The sequence below is a fragment of the Homalodisca vitripennis genome, chromosome 3 (assembly GCF_021130785.1).
Source record: "Homalodisca vitripennis isolate AUS2020 chromosome 3, UT_GWSS_2.1, whole genome shotgun sequence".
Lineage (NCBI taxonomy): Eukaryota > Metazoa > Arthropoda > Insecta > Hemiptera > Cicadellidae > Homalodisca > Homalodisca vitripennis.
The window spans coordinates 97,204,721-97,227,071 of record NC_060209.1 but is presented as its reverse complement, the minus strand read 5'-3'; the positions used below and the strand labels follow the sequence as shown (position 1 = coordinate 97,227,071).

The window sequence follows — 22,351 nt, the reverse complement described above, 5'->3', positions numbered from 1 at the left end:
ATGTAACTGACAAGAAACCAATAAAAATATCTTCTACACAAACATAAAATACATTTAATTACCTGTTTGTTACACTTGTATTGTAGCATACACCTACTAATTTAAATTTGAAACCTAGTCTACAGTAAATAATTAATTTTGTACATTCAAATAAAATATATTCTATGGTTGATTTGATTTCCAAATACACCGCACCAACTACCTCTTAAATTTCCAAGCTTTACTTTTTGACCTAAAGTTTTCCAAAACATTCTCCTTTCATTCTCATCTATCTTTAGTTCGTGTTGATGCGGGGCCAGCGTATGAATAATACCCTGGGCCCAGGTGATGAGATGAAAATACTGTTTGGCACGTCTACGCTCTACGCTTTTAATTTCTGTTACGAATAGCAGTAGTTCTCTATGTCATCTGTTATTTTTGTTTTTTCTCTTTGTTTGTTAAGTCGAACATTCTAGAAACAACAAACCCACCTGAACAGTCAAAGAGTACAGTGAGTTATCACCACGATTCGTGTTTGGTCGAATTTAGTAGGGTTGTTGGTTTGTATTTTATTTTCAAATCGGGTAATTTCGTCCAACGTACTTATTAGCTATCGCTAATATATAAGTCAAAATGCCTACTAAAGACCCAGAACAATTTGATGGCGTTTTGCTGGCTATGGCTCAGCAGCATGAGGGAGTTTCTGAGGTTAGTATGTTTATGTGGAGAGAAAAAATAGGCCTAGGCCTTCCAAGACAATAAATATTAACGTTGGATCTGGTGATATGTGGTACGAGGTTACAAGACCTACTTCACATTTGTTTTTCACATATAATACCTTTTATTAATGGCTGTGATATAAATATTAATCAAATAAAAGGTATTAAATTCCTTAAAAAAAATCTAAGGTACAAAATCCATGGTGGCCCCTAGTTGGGTGTGAAGTGGGAATTTTATAGAACCAGAAAATTCTAAAAAACAAATTTTCTGTCTTGTAGAAAAAAGAGTTGATAAATTAAGGAAGTCCAAACTTGTTTTACTTGATTTAATCTGTTGAAGTGTGATTGAAGATCAACATGTAGATGATGTCACCAAATTCTCTACACAGTACTGCATTGTTTCTGCACTAGTATATATGTAATGGACGATATGCCATTAACCCCATCTAACACTGGTTAATCCAAGGTTGTCTACACTAGTGTGGTGAAGTTAACTATTGGTCAGATTATTCTTTGATCATCTGACCAATAGTTAGGTGATGTTTGTCTTTGGTCTTTAAACGAATGTTCCTCACACACTCAGATTGGTTGTCAGATTATATAGGTTAAACAAAGAATGTTAGGTTATATATTGATACTATGATAGTCGCATTCATACTTCAAATGAACTAATATTGGTAGGCTACCTTAGTATTATCTGAAGGCCATTATTTTCGAAGAGTTTTACCGGGGACCCAAAAGGACCCAAAAAAACTTCAAACTGGTATTAAAAGACTTATAGCTCAAGAATCAAAATTCTGTAAACGGTAGTGTATAGTACTAATTGGAGGAACAACAGAAAAATTATTTTCTAAATGGGGTGCTTACTGAATGTAAGCAAAAAAAGGTTTTGTGTAATATTAACATAATTACCAATCTTGCTATCAGTATTTGTAAGTAAACAGGACAAGCAAGTGTCTTATCATTCTCTTATCTTTCTTATCTACAGTATTATTGGAGACTGTTTGGTAGGCGGCTCTCTCTGGTCATGTTTCAACATACCAAACATTTGGGAATGCAGTTTCATTTGTTTAGTGACAGTGGTGCGTATTCTACGTATTGCGTCACAAGGAAAATGGTTTACAGTCTTCAAGAAAGAGTGAATTTTTTAATCTTTGGATCCGAGAATAAGTGTGCGAATAGAACTGCTAACGCATTCAACACACTACATTCTAGAAGATGTGTCACCTAGGTACATCATAGATTTAGTTACAAAATTTACTGAAAGTGGTTCAGTTAATAACAAGAAAAGGTCTGGTAACAGAGTTGTTAACGAATTATCTTAAATTGAAGTGATTCATAATCTTGTTGAAAACCAAACCCTAGTACATCCATTCGTAAACTTGCTGTTGAACTGAATTATTTGTTTGCTCTGTTCATAAAGCGTTGAAAATTATCAAATTTCATCCTTGTAAAGTCAAAGTTTGTCATGAACTTAATTAAGATGATTATGACTGTCAGATTGAATTCTGTGAAAAAATTAGTGCTATCATTACTGGCAATGAGAATTTTGTGAAAAACATTTGCTTTAGTGATGAATGTACATTTTATGTTAGGTTTTGTTAATAAACGTCAGACCAAAACCCACATGTGTTTGTTGAAGGATCAACCCATGGCCTGAAAAATTAATGTTTGGGCAGGAATACATGGTGACACTATATTGTTGGGCCTGTATTTATTGAAGTAAACTTAATTGGAGAATCCTACTTAGACTTGCTAGAAAACACTATTGACCCTCTTATTTGGAAACACTTGAAAACCAGCTAAATGAAGTAGGCCAGTTAAATTTAGATGAAAATATGTGTTATTTTCAACAAGATGGAGCTCCTCCACATTATGCTCTTCCTGTGCGACAATGGCTAGATGCACACTACCGAGATTGGTAGAAGCGGATCAATTGATTCTCCGGCAAGGTCTCCAGACTTAATACCCTTAGACTATTTTTGTGGGATCACTTGAAATCAGTAGCTTTTTAAAACACATCCCACTTGTGTCCAAGATTTGATAAAACAGGATCACTGTTGAGTGCAGACGCTTAACTAGAGAAGCTTTTAGAAAGGTTAGACAAAAATTTGAAAATAGGTTATTTTTTTGCAATAATGGCTACCAATTTGAACATTTGATTTGAAGTTTACAGGTTAGGATTTAAAACAGTATTCAGTGAGTAATTTTGTTGTTATTAGCAATAGTCCAGTAGTTTGTAGACTAATAATAATTGTGTAAGAAATTACATTATTAGCTGCTAATACTAAACGGTTTGGCGGATTTCAATTTTTTTTTTTACCAAAATACAACGCTTTTTTATGAGCTTCAATTTGAGGTGTCACAAGGTATTAGTTGCCATTTTAAAATTTTGGGTACGGGGGGGGTATAGGGGTGAGCATCCTCATTTTATAAATAATTTTTTTGTTCCCCCAAAATTAGTACTATACATGCCCGTTTACAGAATTTTGTTACTTGGGCTATAACTCTTTTAATATGAGTTTGAAGTTTTCAAATGAACACCCTGTATAAGGTGTACGAGTCTGCCTCTGGTTATTGTTGCACGTTAAAAATATATGTGGTAGATGATAAATAATTAGATCTGTTGGTAAAGGGAGGCTGTGGTCTTAGACCAAATGGAACCTTTTTTTGGTAAAGGGTATACTGTGTAAATAGGTAACTGGTACTCATCACCTCTTCTTTGTTCCAAACTTTTAGATAGAGACTAAGTGTGTATTAGAGTATAATACGAGCATACTTGGGATAGACAGACAAGACCCAAGTCTTGTCTTTATTCCCAATTATGAGGCAAACAATAAAAGTATATAAGAAGATATTTTATAAAATTTGAAAGTGTACTCTTGAGTGAAACTTAAAATTGAGCAAGTTCCAAATTTAAAGTGTGGTGCTAAGTCGTGTAATTAAAAAGTTAACTATTGGATCACTTTAAAAAACTCACCTGGTATATATAAAGACACACACACACACACACACACACACACACACACACACACACACCCACCCACCCACCCACCCACCCACCCACCCACCCACCCACACCCCTTAATTGCTGTATACTTACTTGTGACAGTAGGTACAATGGAAAAAGCCTTATAACTTACACCATAGGCTACATAGATTGATTTGTATTTTCTTAAAGAACCATTTTATTGATATATGTTATTGTTACAGCTATTAGACACAATATTCAGTTTTCTGGCTCGAAAGACAGACTTCTACACTGGTGCTGGGGAAAGTGCTGCTGAAAATGTAAGTTACTCATCTGAACTCTTAAGTTATATCATGAGTAATCTAGCTAATAGTACAGTATAAATGAGAACATGAAATAATAATTGAAAAAGTTGTATACAGTCAGTTTACAAGGTACAATACTATATACATTTCATGTTATATGCTACTGTAATGTAGACTTGCATAAAAGTTAGAAAAAATGGTTAAAAAATATTCACTTATATTAAAAAATCTGAAATTGTAGTTTCTAAAATGGATATAGACAGGATTGCTCGAATCACGGTAACATCCAAATCAAACCGAGGGTGGAGCGGTGATTCACCATTGTCAACAACAGAAAACAAAGAAGTATCAGTAGTGGGGGGTTTCAAGTCTGGACATGAAAAATACAATACTGTAATTTGGTTTGTTGTTCCGATAAACTGAAACTTCGATATATAGAGGTTAACAGGATGCAAAATTAAGGGTCATTATTCGATATATTGAGGTTATTTACGTTAAACCTTCGATATATAGAGGTAAAATCACCTTAAATGGTGCATTCAAGGGAATGACAAATTTTCGATTTATCAAGGAGTATAATAATATTGAGGTTCAATATATCAAGTTTTCACTGTATATTTTATTTACAGCTCTATTTTTTTGATGATTTTGTTCAGTAATTCAATTAGATCAAATTAATTTGAGGAGAGTTGAACCATTTTAAGACGCTTTGCTAGCCTAGTCTATATTTGCAAATATAAACACTAAAGATACAGCAGTAACATTTTTATTACCAGCATTATGAAAGTCCACTGAATCACAATATTGAAGTTTAATTCCAAAAATGTTTTCCGATATGATTGTAATAAATTTGTTTTAAAACCCGTTTTAAAAGGGTTTACATGGCAAGGCCATGGCCTTTTGCCTCACCAGCTCTACTGGCCATGCGTGGCTACTAGCCACTCATTGACAGATCATACTGCAGGGCCATGGCCTCATGAAACGCCAGTTATACTGGCTACTAGTCACTCATCGACAGATGATACTGCAAGGCCATGGCTTTTTGTCTCACCAGCTCTACTGGCCATGCGTGGCTAGGTTTGAATCTATCTGTCAGCTGCTAGTTTTCAGAGAACTTTCTAGAGATGAAGAGAGTGGTGATTGGTCTGTAGTTTTCACATTGCTTAAGTCCTAGACTTAGGGATATGGAACGATGTATACTATTTTAAGAACTTTTGGGAATATCCCTCCCCATTGTTTCATCAGCAACAATGTCCTACACTTGATGTAACACATTCACATTATATGGGAAAGCCTCAGGTGATTTGAGAGCTCATAAATTTCATCAACTCCTCCATGTGATAACTTTTGATTAGTTAGAATCTTTACCACATGTGTAGATAGATCTTAAGGCACCTTCAGATTCTTGATGAGATATATATCGAGGGATAATTTGATTGCACTGAATGGTAGAGTATCATGACGACAGAAGATTAAGGCACTTTGCACTTCTTGTAGTTTAGAATGGAGATCATTTAGCCTATATCTTGAATATATATTTAATGTATCTTTGGTTTGTTGTTAATTATAATATGCTATATTTTATCTGTTATAAGTTCTGTCCTCTTTAAACTGATGATTGTTTTCATCAATAAGGGTTGTTTTTATCAATCAGTAAATGTTTTAACATTTGTGTTATGTTACAATAATGATAACTGTAAATGTAATCCATTTAAATTAATCTTGCTTCATTAGTTTCAAATGTTTTAACCTATATAAATTAATAAGTTGTTGGTTAATTATTTTAAGTTTAAATTTGGTTCTGTGTATTCAATTAATATGCTGTTTTATTATTTGAAAAATAGGGTATAGTCATAGTCATAGTCATAGTCATAGATCTTTATTCAAAGCTGTAATATTATAAATACAGTCAGAATAGTGTCACAAATACAGATAGACTAATATCATCACAGATACAGGTTAACCTATCTAAAATCTTATGTTAACTTAACATAAACATTGTTAATTTAAATATGTTATGTTAATTGAAATATGTTAATTTTAATATAAAATGATTGGTCTAGCCAAATAAATACTGATTGTTGCACTGTAGAACTCATCATAAGAAATATTATTTTAGGACTGTAACTCTGAGAATAAGCTGATTGCTGTAATTGAATTGTTTATTTTACAGATGGTTATGAGCAAATTTAAGAAACACCAGTCTCAAGCTGTAGAAGCCCTTGCAAAAAAGAAAAGGGAAAGCGAAGAAGCAGATAGAAAAAGGAAAGAAAAAATAGCTAAAGCCAAAGAAGAAGAGCAAAATCTTGGCAAGCAGAAACAAGAATCTAAAATTGTTGAATTGACTGATGAACAAGCAGCCCAGCTCCAAAAGGAGTTGGATGCAGAGGTCAGTGTCAATTGTCTACTCCACGTTATCAGGAAAAATTATTCTAATTTGAATGTAAAACATTTATTTTGTCAGAGTTCTCTCGTGATTTTGAGGTGTCCTGAACAAACCTATTCAAAGAGATAAATGTAGTGTGACTGTTTGGTAATACACATCTAGAATATGTGAAGTTTAACTGGAACTTGATTTTAAGTAGTAAATAAATGTATGTTACAGTTTTTACATTTACCAAGAACAACCAACTCATTTTTCTTTTGCCACGCATATCTACAAGAGAAAAATCTTTTTAAATGTTCAGTGTAAGTGCCAAGAATTATTTAAATAAAAACAATTGTGTAATGACCATAATGTAAAGAGAACATTTGAGATTTTTAAAGTTTGTTACATTTTAATAATATTTTGAGAATGTATTGAAAAAAATATGGTAAATTGATGGTTTATTTATAATAATAAGTTGTTAAACGTGTGGGAATTCATCAATAATGAAGAAAAGGATAGTTATATAATAGAAGACATTGTCATATAGCATAAAACACATATACACACACATAAAACAAACATACACACTCAATATAACATTTCAAGAGTTTTACATTCTACTTTGTCAACAATCGAATTAAGTATTGTACATTTTTGCACTAGTTAAAACGCATACAGTGTAGAACACAGCGGACGTACTTTGCATTTTGAAATGCATCAAGAGGTTTATATTGCATTCTATCAACAATCAAATTAAATTTTGTACATTATAAACATTATGATTATTTAATTACATTATGTAATTTGAAAACTTTGAAAGAAATACATTTATATTTTATATACTGTATATACACAGGAACAATCAAAGTTTTTTTTTTATTTTATAAAACACAATTTGATTGTTTTACACTGGTACCTTAAAATCTTGATAAAAAATAAGTTATATTATATATATTTTATAATACATGTGTAATACATTATTTTTTCGGGAGAATGTGGAGATAATCATAGTATAAAATAATTGTGAATAAATAATTAAGTAAAACATTTTTGGAAGTAGTGGAACTGCACCTTGTAAATTGTGATATTATAACAAATATTAGAATTTAATATAGCCAGTTTATTCTTCAATTTATCTAGTTTCAGAAAATATGTAGTGTCATCAAGGTTCTCTTGAAAAATTAAATATATTGAAAAGCCACAAATAGTACAAAAAATGAGTAAATGTGTTACTATAGACAAAAATTTATAAAATAATATAAATGGTCTCAGCGATCCCTCATTCAGATCTGCCGAGGCGTGGTGGAGATGCTCGAACTCTAGCGGGCCCATATATCATATCTATTGCATGAGGCTGAGCGTCCCAAAACCGTGCGTAATAGTATGAGGACAAACATGAAACTATCTGTGTCATAGTGAGATAAAAATTAGAAACGGTATTTATTATTCAAATTGTATTTATACAAACAGTTATAATGATTGTTATTGGTAATGGATTGGACAGATTGTTATTTAACAAACCATGTACACAAGACAATTACATGTGCACACAAGACATGTGCCTTTCCTTTACAAACAAAGGAAATGCACATATGCTTTGTTTTATGTTGTGTTTGTTGTTGCTTTGTGCTTTGTTGTTGGAAATGCTTTGTTTTTCATAGCAAAGTTTTGGGACGTATTGAAATCACAGCTTAAAACAAAGCTATTAAAAGCTAAGAAAACCACATTTAGACAGTATATTAATAAATGTTGAATGTAATTTTGTTGAAGGCACATTTGCTTCAATACTTTTGAATTACTTCTGGTGGTCTTCCTGATTGTATTCTTTTACTTGTATATATTCCCTTAGTTTTTCTACTAGCCATCAAAGTGGGTTGCGCTTTAATTTGTCTTCTCCTGCGACATTTTAGTCTCTTTAGGGCAAAGGCATAAGCTTGTGCTGATGTCTTGACGGGCTTTAATATTTTGTAAAACTTGTTTAATGTAGCTACATTTGCAGGACTTCTTTATGCTTGTAAAGGTCCAACATGTGGTTCACATCTTCTCTAATGGTATTCTTAGGTATTTGTTTTAGTGATAGTTGCGTTTCCTGGTGTTAAGAATTTGTGAAACCCTCGTTTTGCTTATTTAAATGACAGTCAGACACAATTGTAGAATAAGACTGTTCTTTCTCCAAGGCTATATATCCATGGTAATGTAAAAGTTGGATGGAATATCAGTGCCAAAAGCGATTCTTGCACAATTTAACATATCTTTTCTGATAGAGTCAAATTGTTGTAATATAATATTTTAAATTGATTTTCTACAGCACACTTGTTTTCAGTAATGGCCTCCTCTTCCAAATGGACAGTCACAGGTTACAAAATATACATTAACCATACACATAATCTTTTCTATTTCAGAACTAACAGAGTGCTCAGTTCCACCAGTCTTGACAACATTCAATCCTTTACTAGATTTAATAAACTTGGCATAATGGCTCGTAATCTTTTAATCACGTAGATAACTGGCGAAATCATTGAGTCTAGTTTTATGGTGGTTTTCAAATGAGTGTCAAATATACACAACAAAGCACATACATTAAAAGCTTTGCATCATTGTAATACAACATATTTAAAAACGCGCACGGACGCTTCACAGTAATTGTATTGGGTCATCACATTGTTGCAAAATGATAAGCACCATTTATCAGTCCTTTCCCAAAGTGTTACAAAATAACATACTTATCTTTCATTATTCTCAATGTCATGTTGCAACTCCTCATAAGATTGCTCTGCTGCATAAACTTTTGAAAGCTTTTTATTATAGTTTTCCTATCTTTTTTTCAACATGTCGTGTTTGATATCCCACAGCCACCTTGAAACTCCTTGAGATATATTAAAAGTTCACAAAAGCAGACTTGAGGAAAAGATTTTGTAAACAAAACTATCGTCAGTCATAGTGGCTAGTGGGGAAAATACTTTATCTGTTTAGTATTCAAGCACTTTTTTAAGCAAACTAAATGCTATGTACCGAACGTAATCAGCGATCTCTGATTTGACTCTGTGGTTCTGAACCGAGCGAGAACGAAGTGGATTTCGGGCATCTCCACCATGACTTGGCTAAGCGAGCGCAGAGATCACTTAGGGTTTGCAAACACATGTCATGGTCTAGATTGTATTGAGTCTAACAGGTCAACAAGTTCTCTAATGTCAGATGATCTATTAGCAAAGTTTTGGGATGTATTGAAATCACAGCTTAAAACAAAGCTATTAAAAGCAAAAAAATTGTACCGATTGTATTAAATAATAATTCTGGGGTAACTGGATTACCGGTGGAAGGAGTAGGCCCAGAAGAATGATAAGGACTGGACAGTACAAAAGAGGCTGCTATCAGCGAGGCGCGCATCGCAGATGGCAGTGTTTGATAACTAAATTGAGAGGTGGGTGAGGTAGACGTGCCGTACCTCCCCTCTCAGTTGATCGGAAGTTATAGTAACGAGTAGATTTTGAAAGTGCTTAGAGTTAATCTTTTGCTAATCGTCATCGAACCTGCGGGTAAGTGAACCTTTTAACTGGAGTCCAGTCAATATTCATTCTTAGTTATTTTGAATAATTTTGGGGAAAGAAATATTGTAAAAATTAAATTTAATGGGAATTTAGGAACTTGTCCTTTTGATCTATGCAATATAAAACTTGTTGGTGCAGTGAGCACATGTATATACAATTTTATGTAAAAATACTAAAAGAGTTTTGTGGTTGTTACAGATGCTTTCAGCAATATTTTTAATTCTCTAACACTGAAGAATTTTTATAATTTTTAAATCTCTAACACTGAAAAGAAGTAATATTTAAAGTAAAGTAAAGAAAATTAGTAACAAAATAAAATTGTATTTTGAAGATAAATTAAAGTGAAGAATTGCCAGATCAGAGTGTGAAAGTTTTGAATTTTGAAAATTGAATAAAAGACAAGCTGTAAGAACTTTGTACATTTTGGGAGTGAGGAATATATTACAAGTTTGAATTTAAAGTTATCAAGAAGTTTTTATTTTAATTTTAAATCCAGTAATTATTTTTAAGAAGAATTTTTATTTTAGTTTGAACTTTATTTATTTCAGAAGATTTTCTTTTATTTATTGAACCTTCACAAAAGTTTAAATTTCAAAGCTAACCCCTCATGTGCCAGTAAAATGGTACAAATCAAATATTAAACCATACCCGTGATATGTTACTAATATTTTAGCTTCCAAAAACTTTCACTGTGCTGCACAATAGCCTAGATTGACCTAGGCTTACAACATATTAACATATAAAACTATGAAATTACTAATAAAAACACAACATATCAATATTTAAAAAGATCGTTAAATAAATTAGTTGATACGTAATTAACAATATACCACGAAATTAATACCTTTAGTTTGTGATTTAATCTAAAGACAAAAACAGACAGACACCGGCTTGAAAATGGCTAGAGGAGGATGATTGTTCTGGCATGCTTTATGACGTTACATTGGCTATTGCCCAAACAGAAAATCAAATTTCACCACTGAAGTCAGCAATATTTTCTATTATCAAATGGTGTTAGTGTTGACTTATGTACTAAGAACTGTCAAGACAGGTGCGTGACAGATCAACTTTATAATGTCGACTGCCAGTTCCAGAGTTAGAGCCAGCTGTACTAGTGGCCATCTTGATTTTGTTCCCATAAGAATAGTATTAAACCTTAATCACTTAACGCCTATATTTTTGGTTGTAGAATTACTAGAGATACCTTATTATAATTCAGGCATCCAAACACATTTTTAAATCGTTAAATATTTTTATTTGTATTTCAGAAAATAATCCCAAAATCTTTTTTACTAAATCGTTTGAATATAAAAAAAAACAAATGTTACAAGAAAAGAAAAAAATATTTGGCAAAAAAGCCTGTGGGTTCATGTAAAATGTCACATATGTGACACTAAAATGTGATAGACGTTATAGATGCAGTGCATTCTCTTAGTAAAAACTAAATATTAGATGTTGAAAATATCCCACAGATAACATTTAGATGTTCATTTATTGGACTAAACAAAGTGGTTTTTTACTGCTGTTTATTGCGATCACTGATCCATAGAAAGACACAGCAACAGCTGTTCTTGGTTACTTATGGATGTTTTATTTCTGTGTTTATTAATCAAGTTTTAGTCAATAGTTTATGATAATCAGTATTAGGGTAGTGTTTTGTAAATAACGGCAAATTCAGCCAAACCAATCCAGATGAAACACAACCTCCACCTAGATGAATGTTTTAAGGTTTATCACACCATAGTAGTTTTTTTAGTGTATTTTAGGTCATTTCACTACAGTCTCCAAACACTTGCTTAATCTTAAAATAATTGCTGATACAAAAAGGAAACATCAAAATATTTATAGGTTGTTATGAGTGGTAAAACCTTCACTCTTTTTGCAATATATTTCCAAAACAATGAAAACTCAGAATTTTTACAAAAAAGGTTTTATCTTTGTTTTTATCTCTAGATGGTAACAAATTTTCACTTTTACACATTACGCAATGCAAAATATTCATGTCTTGATTAGCAGTAAAAAAATTAGTTAACTAAATGAAATGCTCAATGCTGCAAACCGTACTTATAACTTGAAAATATTGAATTCAATATTTAAAAACATGTTTAACTTAATTGCAGAAACAAAAACAAGAACAAGGAGATCCCCAGCCAGATCCAGCTGAAACCAACAAAAGTGGAGACTCAAAGCCAGAAGATGATGAAGAAGAAGATGAGAAGGAGAAAGGGAAAATTAAACCTAACAGTGGCAATGGATGTGACTTGCCCAACTACCGATGGATTCAGACTCTGTCTGAGATTGAGGTAAGTGAATATTGTTATCATTTTTTTAACCCTTTAAGCGTCATGAAAAATTAGACCTGATCTTTGATAAAGTTACAATTTTTTTTAATTTCCAATGTGTAAAGTTAAATTTTTTTTCGTTTCTGTATGTCAATATAGAGTTATTTAAAGATGAATAAAATTTGTTTAGCCCTTTTTGGATTTTCTAGGCTAATTTTTAACTTTTGAGAATATCGTAGAATAGCAGTGTAATTGTCACCAATATCTTTTTATTTATTCAGCAAGTATAGGAATGAAACACAGTTTTATAGATAAACATATACTATATTACAAACCAATAAAATTAGAAAAATACAAAAGTAGACAGAGTGTTTATTTGGTGGCGGGCTGTCACGACTGACATTCCGCGCGTCTCCCGCAAGCCACTGTTATCGCGTGGACTTTGAACCTTCTTATCGCTCGGCAACCTGTAGGACAGCCTTGCAAGGCTTGAATTATGTTTCTTGCTTTCTGATAATATCCTTATGACCGTAGTAAAATATGAAAAAGTTTGGGGTTGACCAAGTAATTGCTCAAAATTACCGAATCTTCAAGTTCCGAATCGTTTGGATTCGCCATTCACACGAATAATGGTAAAAAAACACTAAATAAATACTGGAAACTGCTGTATATAATATGAATAATTTACTTTAAAAAGAATAGGACACAACAGAAAATTAGCGATAACCAAAATACATATGCGATAACCAAATAAATATATATCTAACTAACTGGCTAGATGCCTTGACGGGAGCTCCCGTCAATGACTTTGTGAAAAGCGCGGGGCCACGCCCGCTAGACAGTGTTTGGCCAATTAGAAGCAACTGCCACTCCTATTGTAACAGAACTCGAGGCGGGACAACCCGTCTGTATGTCGCATGACTACTAGAACCATCTAGTAGCAAAATATTCAACTAACATAGCAGTAAGAAAATAAAGAATGCAAAAACGCGGATCCACGGCAATGACGTTTTGAGCTTGTAGTGGCCCTCCGCGGATCCGCGTCAATAACGCTGGAAAGGTTAAATTTCATTGTTCGAATTTGGCAATTGTTAGTATACAGGGAGTTAATAGTTAGGTTACATTTTATAAAGAAAATGTACAAAGAGAATAAGGAAAACAGAGTAATTGAAAAACGAAGAAACCTGGGTGTAGTTTACTTCACCAAATAATATTTTTATAGCTTGTTTGCAAAACTTCACAGAATAAATTTACGGTTTTTGCCTCATTCAGATGTAAGAAAAGCTATTGGCCAATATGAAAGTATAACACTTTCCTCCTGCTCGGCAAACATTCTACAGAGCGGATCCTCTTGCAGAATGCAATGTCCCATACTAGTGGGACAGACACTTTTGGGATATTTTTCAATCTTATTTGCTAGGTTAAATCTTATCTTTAAGAAAAAAAAACCATTTAGAGTATGATACAGTAGGGTATAATCTGAGAATTCCTGGAAGATTCTATGTGAGCCGTCTCTTTGTTTTGTTGTTTATTAAGGATTTACGTTAATTTTGAACCGTTATATACTGATGCTATTTACAAGGACTGTTCAATAAAGAATGATGATAATTTTTTACGGTTATAATTTCGCACATTAACATTTATTTTATGATATTACATTAGCTTAATGTGAAATAATGACGTAGTTGTAGTTTCATTGTGTTGTTGCTCCTGGTTCCTGCCTGTTAGAGGAAGACAAATTCAGGAACAGCTCCAATACCTGGAATGCGTCTCTGATACCGCCAGTCAGACATCAAACTGTCCTTCATGACAAGAAACTCTCAACAATGGGAGCACGACTTTACAATCAGCTCCCAGCTTCCTTCAAACAACTAACTAGAAATGAAGAGGAAACTTGATTTGTTGTTATTGAAACATCCTATCTACACTGTTCAAGAATTCACCGAAGAAATCAGCCAGACTTTAGACTACTGAATGAACTCTATGAACCATAAATGACAATCATGTATCATTACCATGTATGATATGTATATTCTGATGCACAACTGGTCTCAATGTTCATGTTAATAAAGAGATTCTGATTCTGATGGTCACCTGAGAAAGCATCTTCAGAGAGTTGGCATTCTGCAGGAGGATACAATCTGTAGAATGTGTGACAAGCAAGAGGAAACTTCTGAACACCTGCTCTTTGACTAGAATGCAATAGCAAGGGACTACTACACCATCTTTAGTAGTCTGGACAAGGGTGGTGAATTTTCCCAGGTGGATCTGATCAGTTGTCTTCACCGGTTTTTAGAACAGCTGAAACCGTAAACAGATTGGCCTCATGGTACACAGCCGGGGTGGGCAAAAGGTTGTTTGGTGCTTAAGTGCATGGTAATAGGCCGCCACTTAGAAGATGAAGAATGAGTGATCAAGTTGCATGTAGGACAGCGTCTGTCCCACAAGTAATGAGTGACTAAGTTATGTGCAGGCCAGTGTCTGTCCTGCCGTGTATTGGTCTATTTATTTATTTACTTGACAGTTAATTAACTTTTTTATATAAAACTTTCACTGTTCAATTTTTACACAGTTGTATTTTATATAAAACGTACATTGAAAATGTATTTGTTTTTTTACATAAACACGTTTTTTGTTACAGTGGATATGATTTGGTGGGGAAATAACTTCTATCAGTAATTATTACTAAATTATGCTGACCAAAAGAATTCAATAAAATTATTCCCCAATTCATATAGTAAAGCCAGCTAAAGTTTAAACTTTGGTAAGCATTTAATCACGTGTTTATTCTACAATGGACCATAGTGACTTTTCCTAATGAAATCAACAATCGATAAGTAGGCAAATGAAAACTGCACACAAACTTTTTTTGGTACAATACCTACAATAGAAATTGGTCTAAAATTACAGTGGGTGTAGGAGCTCACTCTTTGAATAAGCTACCTTAAAATTAAAAGAAACTACCAATAATCTCCATATGAACAATAATACAAACATCTGAGCAATGGTAACGGATATGACCATGGGAATATTGGCAATCCCACAGGTTGACCTTGTTTCTTTTAAGTTCTAGATGGAATACTGGACAGCATTATTTAAAATAAAAAATAAATTTCAGCACTTAACAGTAATTCATATTTGTACAATATCTCAACTTTCTCTGATAATTTCTTTTTTACCTTATTATACGAGGGTAATTCGGAAAGTAAGGTCTGATTCGCGTTAACTAGATAAACAGTAAGCGAGTAGGGAAATGCGCATGCGCCCTGACTCCCGGTATGCATTGCGCGTAGAACGACGCCATTTGCAGTGAAATCGTTGTAGTCTGCTGTTGTCTGTGCCTTTTTAAAATGTTTAAAACTATTGAACGTCCCGCCGACTGTGAAATACGGTCTGTGATACGGTTTTTGACAGCAAGGAACGTTTCAGCAGCGGATATTCATCGAAAGATAAGTGAAGTGTACTGTCCAAATGCAATGAGTGACAGCAAAGTGCGGAAGTGGGTGAGAGGTTTTAAAGATGGACGGGAAAATGTCCATGACGAACCACGATCTGGTCGGCCGTCAGTGATCACTGAAGATTTGTTGAAAGCCGTCGATGAAAAAATTCGTGAAGATCGGCGATTCACTGTTTCTTCATCAGCAATAGAATTTCCAAACGTGAGCACGTTGTTTAAAATTGTTTCTGAAATTTTGGATTTTCGCAAATTGTGCTCACGTTGGGTTCCCAGGCTGCTTACTGAGGAACACAAAAAAAGAAGAATGGGTATTGTTCTTGAATTTTTGATCCAATATCATCAGAAAGGGGATAACCTTTTAGACCACATTGTGACGGGTGACGAGACATGGGTTTCTCACATAACCCCAGAAACAAAACACCAGTCAATGGAGTTGCGTCACTCGACGTCACCGGTTAAAGTGGTTAACAAGACTGGTTATCGTCGCAGGCGGCCGACTTCTATGACACCGGCATTCAAAAACTTGTAGATCGTTATGACAAGTGTTTACACAAAAGTGGAAATTATGTAGAAAAATAGTGATTGATGTCAGGAATCAAATAAAACAAGTTTTTTGAAAAAATATGGTGTGGTTTTTTTTAAATAAAAAAACGGACCTTACTTTCCGAATTACCCTCGTACAAGAGTGAAATACTTTTAAATGTTGAGCACAGTGCACTCACGTCAGTTACAACACTGTCATCAATATAGACTATTGGACCTGAGGGAGAATCCTCCCAAAACAGGTTGAGATATTTTTAGAAGTTGAGTGGTTTATCCACCAAGTCAAAGTGCTTTGTGTGCTTCTTCAGTTCTATTTTTACACTTGAATAAACGCGAAATGTTCCAAAAAATCCTGGAGATAAATTAAAACCATTGGGAGAATAAATTTATTTTTGCATCCCATCTTCCGGCAACAGACCTCAAAAGTATATAGAATTTTAAGAATCTCTGTGGTCAGTAAGGTTAGTTGGAGAAATCTTCTTCACCTCTGCACCCGAACCTGTTTCACTGTATCAGACTCACTAGGCTAGCTTCTGTGAATGGTGGAAGCTGCTTCCTTGTGTTCCCAATTACCAGTCCCAGCAAACTCATGGCTTCCAGTATAAGTGAGTTTAGGCACCCTTATCTGTCACAGTGGAATATCCCAAACACCTTTGTGGTCAGTAATGGCAATAGGAAGAAATCATTACATTCACACCAAATCCTATTCCATTACATAAGGCCAACACTTTTCAGTCTTTTACAGAGCATCACTGGCAATTTTATCTAGATGATGAAGTGTCCTCAAACACCCTTATAGAAATTCCTATTTATTGTTATACCAATCTTATGTACTGTACCAGCAGACCTGGATCGGGAGGATTAACATTCATTCTTGACTAAGATTCTCTTAATGCAAAATTTTGAGAATTATGTTCTTCACAATTTTTAAGTAACATTAAACAAGGAATATTCTACTATATCAGTATGACCAATGTTTCCGTTTCAATGTTGAGATTTGCCATGTTCATATTTTAACCTAGATTGTATGTGTTAGGTCAGTTACCTACCTGAGCTGGAGATAAGATTATAGATATCAAAAGAAGTATAATGTAATTACTTGTATCACTGAGTGATGGCATATGTCAGGAAAAATCCTGTTTATCTCACAATCCTTTCATTATCAAAACTCAATGTTAAACAAAGGTTTAATAGTTTCTGCGATATCAGTGAAACAAAAGCCTTGTTAGTTGACTAAATGTATAGATTCATTCATGAAATTGATTAAGACTGGTTATATTTAGTTAATACGTTGACTGCTTGTGTGACACCTTCTAGCATAATGTTGAATGTATGGTACTAGGGTGGGTGCTATTTGACGTCTAAACCAGTTTAAGACTGGTTATATTTAGTTAATACGTTGACTGCTTGTGTGACACCTTCTAGCATAATGTTGAATATATGGTACTAGGGTGGGTGCTATTTGACATCTAGACCAGCTTAAGACTGATTATATTTAGTTAATACATTGACTGCTTGTGTGACACCTTCTAGCATAATGTTGAATGTATGGTACTAGGGTGGGTGCTATTTGACATCTAGACCAGCTTAAGACTGGTTATATTTAGTTAATACGTTGACTGCTTGTGTGACACCTTCTAGCATAATGTTGAATGTATGGTACTAGGGTGGGTGCTATTTGACATCTAGACCAGCTTAAGACTGGTTATATTTAGTTAATACGTTGACTGCTTGTGTGACACCTTCTAGCATAATGTTGAATGTATGGTACTAGGGTGGGTGCTATTTGACATCTAGACCCGCTTAAGACTGGTTATATTTAGTTAATACGTTGACTGCTTGTGTGACACCTTCTAGCATAATGTTGAATGTATGGTACTAGGGTGGGTGCTATTTGACGTCTAAACCAGCTTAAGACTGGTTATATTTAGTTAATACGTTGACTGCTTGTGTGACACCTTCTAGCATAATGTTGAATGTATGGTACTAGGGTGGGTGCTATTTGACATCTAGACCAGCTTAAGACTGATTATATTTAGTTAATACGTTGACTGCTTGTGTGACACCTTCTAGCATAATGTTGAATGTATGGTACTAGGGTGGGTGCTATTTGACGTCTAAACCAGCTTAAGACTGGTTATATTTAGTTAATACGTTGACTGCTTGTGTGACACCTTCTAGCATAATGTTGAATGTATGGTACTAGGGTGGGTGCTATTTGACGTCTAAACCAGCTTAAGACTGGTTATATTTAGTTAATACGTTGACTGCTTGTGTTACACCTTCTAGCATAATGTTGAATGTATGGTACTAGGGTGGGTGCTATTTGACATCTAGACCAGCTTAAGACTGATTATATTTAGTTAATACATTGACTGCTTGTGTGACACCTTCTAGCATAATGTTGAATGTATGGTACTAGGGTGGGTGCTATTTGACGTCTAAACCAGCTTAAGACTGGTTATATTTAGTTAATACGTTGACTGCTTGTGTGACACCTTCTAGCATAATGTTGAATGTATGGTACTAGGGTGGGTGCTATTTGACGTCTAAACCAGCTTAAGACTGGTTATATTTAGTTAATACGTTGACTGCTTGTGTGACACCTTCTAGCATAATGTTGAATGTATGGTACTAGGGTGGGTGCTATTTGACGTCTAAACCAGCTTAAGACTGGTTATATTTAGTTAATACGTTGACTGCTTGTGTGACACCTTCTAGCATAATGTTGAATGTATGGTACTAGGGTGGGTGCTATTTGACATCTAGACCAGCTTAAGACTGATTATATTTAGTTAATACGTTGACTGCTTGTGTGACACCTTCTAGCATAATGTTGAATGTATGGTACTAGGGTGGGTGCTATTTGACATCTAGACCAGCTTAAGACTGGTTATATTTAGTTAATACGTTGACTGCTTGTGTGACACCTTCTAGCATAATGTTGAATGATGGTACTAGGGTGGGTGCTATTTGACGTCTAAACCAGCTTAAGACTGATTATATTTAGTTAATACGTTGACTGCTTGTGTGACACCTTCTAGCATAATGTTGAATGTATGGTACTAGGGTGGGTGCTATTTGACATCTAGACCAGCTTAAGACTGATTATATTTAGTTAATACGTTGACTGCTTGTGTGACACCTTCTAGCATAATGTTGAATGTATGGTACTAGGGTGGGTGCTATTTGACGTCTAAACCAGCTTAAGACTGGTTATATTTAGTTAATACGTTGACTGCTTGTGTGACACCTTCTAGCATAATGTTGAATGTATGGTACTAGGGTGGGTGCTATTTGACATCTAGACCAGCTTAAGACTGATTATATTTAGTTAATACATTGACTGCTTGTGTGACACCTTCTAGCATAATGTTGAATGTATGGTACTAGGGTGGGTGCTATTTGACGTCTAAACCAGCTTAAGACTGGTTATATTTAGTTAATACGTTGACTGCTTGTGTGACACCTTCTAGCATAATGTTGAATGTATGGTACTAGGGTGGGTGCTATTTGACATCTAGACCAGCTTAAGACTGATTATATTTAGTTAATACGTTGACTGCTTGTGTGACACCTTCTAGCATAATGTTGAATGTATGGTACTAGGGTGGGTGCTATTTGACGTCTAAACCAGCTTAAGACTGGTTATATTTAGTTAATACGTTGACTGCTTGTGTGACACCTTCTAGCATAATGTTGAATGTATGGTACTAGGGTGGGTGCTATTTGACGTCTAAACCAGCTTAAGACTGGTTATATTTAGTTAATACGTTGACTGCTTGTGTGACACCTTCTAGCATAATGTTGAATGTATGGTACTAGGGTGGGTGCTATTTGACGTCTAGACCAGCTTAAGACTGATTATATTTAGTTAATACGTTGACTGCTTGTGTGACACCTTCTAGCATAATGTTGAATGTATGGTACTAGGGTGGGTGCTATTTGACGTCTAGACCAGCTTAAGACTGATTATATTTAGTTAATACGTTGACTGCTTGTGTGACACCTTCTAGCATAATGTTGAATGTATGGTACTAGGGTGGGTGCTATTTGACATCTAAACCAGCTTAAGACTGATTATATTTAGTTAATACGTTGACTGCTTGTGTGACACCTTCTAGCATAATGTTGAATGTATGGTACTAGGGTGGGTGCTATTTGACGTCTAGACCAGCTTAAGACTGGTTATATTTAGTTAATACATTGACTGCTTGTGTGACACCTTCTAGCATAATGTTGAATGTATGGTACTAGGGTGGGTGCTATTTGACGTCTAGACCAGCTTAAGACTGGTTATATTTAGTTAATACATTGACTGCTTGTGTGACACCTTCTAGCATAATGTTGAATGTATGGTACTAGGGTGGGTGCTATTTGACGTCTAAACCAGCTTAAGACTGGTTATATTTAGTTAATACGTTGACTGCTTGTGTGACACCTTCTAGCATAATGTTGAATGTATGGTACTAGGGTGGGTGCTATTTGACATCTAGACCAGCTTAAGACTGATTATATTTAGTTAATACGTTGACTGCTTGTGTGACACCTTCTAGCATAATGTTGAATGTATGGTACTAGGGTGGGTGCTATTTGACGTCTAAACCAGCTTAAGACTGGTTATATTTAGTTAATACGTTGACTGCTTGTGTGACACCTTCTAGCATAATGTTGAATGTATGGTACTAGGGTAGGTGCTATTTGACGTCTAAACCAGCTTAAGACTGGTTATATTTAGTTAATACGTTGACTGCTTGTGTGACACCTTCTAGCATAATGTTGAATGTATGGTACTAGGGTTGGTGCTATTTGACGTCTAGACCAGCTTAAGACTAATTATATTTAGTTAATACGTTGACTGCTTGTGTGACACCTTATAGCATAATGTTGAATGTATGGTACTAGGGTGGTGCTATTTGACGTCTAGACCAGCTTAAGACTGATTATATTTAGTTAATACGTTGACTGCTTGTGTGCACTTTCTGGCATAATGTTAAATGTGTAGTATTATGGCGGGATTCTATTTGACATTTAGAGCAAATTTTGAGCACACTTAAGTTTCTCGTCATTTCTTGACAACCTATCTTAGCAGTATGTCATGGTACTGTTTTTCTAATAATGCTATGAATTTTTATTTCCTTACTTGAAATCTCTTATAGTTGGCCTAGATGTGTTGGATGCGGTTAAAATCCTGGGTTCACCTCATACGTCAATAAAGCCACCTGAATGGTCGAATTTCACAAAATTTGATAAGTAAATCAGAGAGGAAGTGTAAGGAGTGATCTTCAGGCATGTGCATGCTTTATACAAACTATGGAGAAGCAGACTCTTTTGTTTATTCTTCATTCCAGTTTTGTCAGTAACTAGACAAACATTGAGTGGCAAAAGTTGGAAAATTTTCATTCTGAATATTCAAGTTTTTTCAGACAGTATGAGATTGCATTGCTTGTTATAAATGTTTTTATTTCTGTGTTGTTTATTGTGGAAATTTAATTTGACGTACACAGGCACCTCATAACTTATCTACATATAGATAGATACTTATGTTATTTACTGTTCCAGTTTGTACATATGCTATATACACTTTTATAAGAACAAAACATAAAATATGTACTAAAAACTATTTTTCAATATGATGTTTTTTTGTTATAAAAGGTTCAAGGTGTAACCTGATTGTTTTGTATGTTTCTAAAAAAATGAGGAATTTCTCACCTTCTCTTTAACTGATATATCAGCACTATGTTTTGATGAGATGTATTTTACATCATAAAATGAAGGTTGCCTCCCTGTTTACAGGCTGAAACAAATTTTGCTAGCCAAGATTGGTATTTTAAATTATGAATAAAACACAAACAGCTGATGTAAAGTTTTAGTTTTAAAATCATTAGGTAAGTGAATGTTCAAGCAATCCACTGAGATATTTGTCGAATACATAGACACTTGCTAGTAATAGAACAGATTTAAAAAAAGTTCTAATAAAGGTTAGTGGTGATGTCAGCAAACTTCTGACAGAGGATGTGAAAGGGTTAAGTCTGCTGATACTTAGTACCAATATGGTATATTTGTCTTCAGTATTGTCAATAATAACAAAATGTACGTAAAAATGACATTAGTCGTGAATCTTCAGTCTTATGTTTCTCAACACCAAAGGAAATGGCTGTGTATGAGAGGATAGTTGT

The 22,351-nt window shown here is 34.3% G+C and overlaps 1 protein-coding gene across 1 annotated transcript in view; it reads left to right on the top strand.

Moving 5' to 3' along the window:
* The first annotated feature begins 449 nt into the window (after positions 1 to 449).
* The window catches only part of LOC124357214 (nuclear migration protein nudC), a 128,541-nt gene continuing 106,639 nt past the window's right edge, over positions 450 to 22,351 (top strand). The window contains exons 1-4 of the mRNA XM_046808761.1: positions 450 to 687; positions 3,912 to 3,989; positions 6,148 to 6,363; positions 12,011 to 12,193. Coding sequence (XP_046664717.1) covers positions 613 to 687; positions 3,912 to 3,989; positions 6,148 to 6,363; positions 12,011 to 12,193 — 552 coding nt within the window. The 5' untranslated portion in view covers positions 450 to 612. The remainder of the gene's footprint in view (positions 688 to 3,911; positions 3,990 to 6,147; positions 6,364 to 12,010; positions 12,194 to 22,351) is intronic.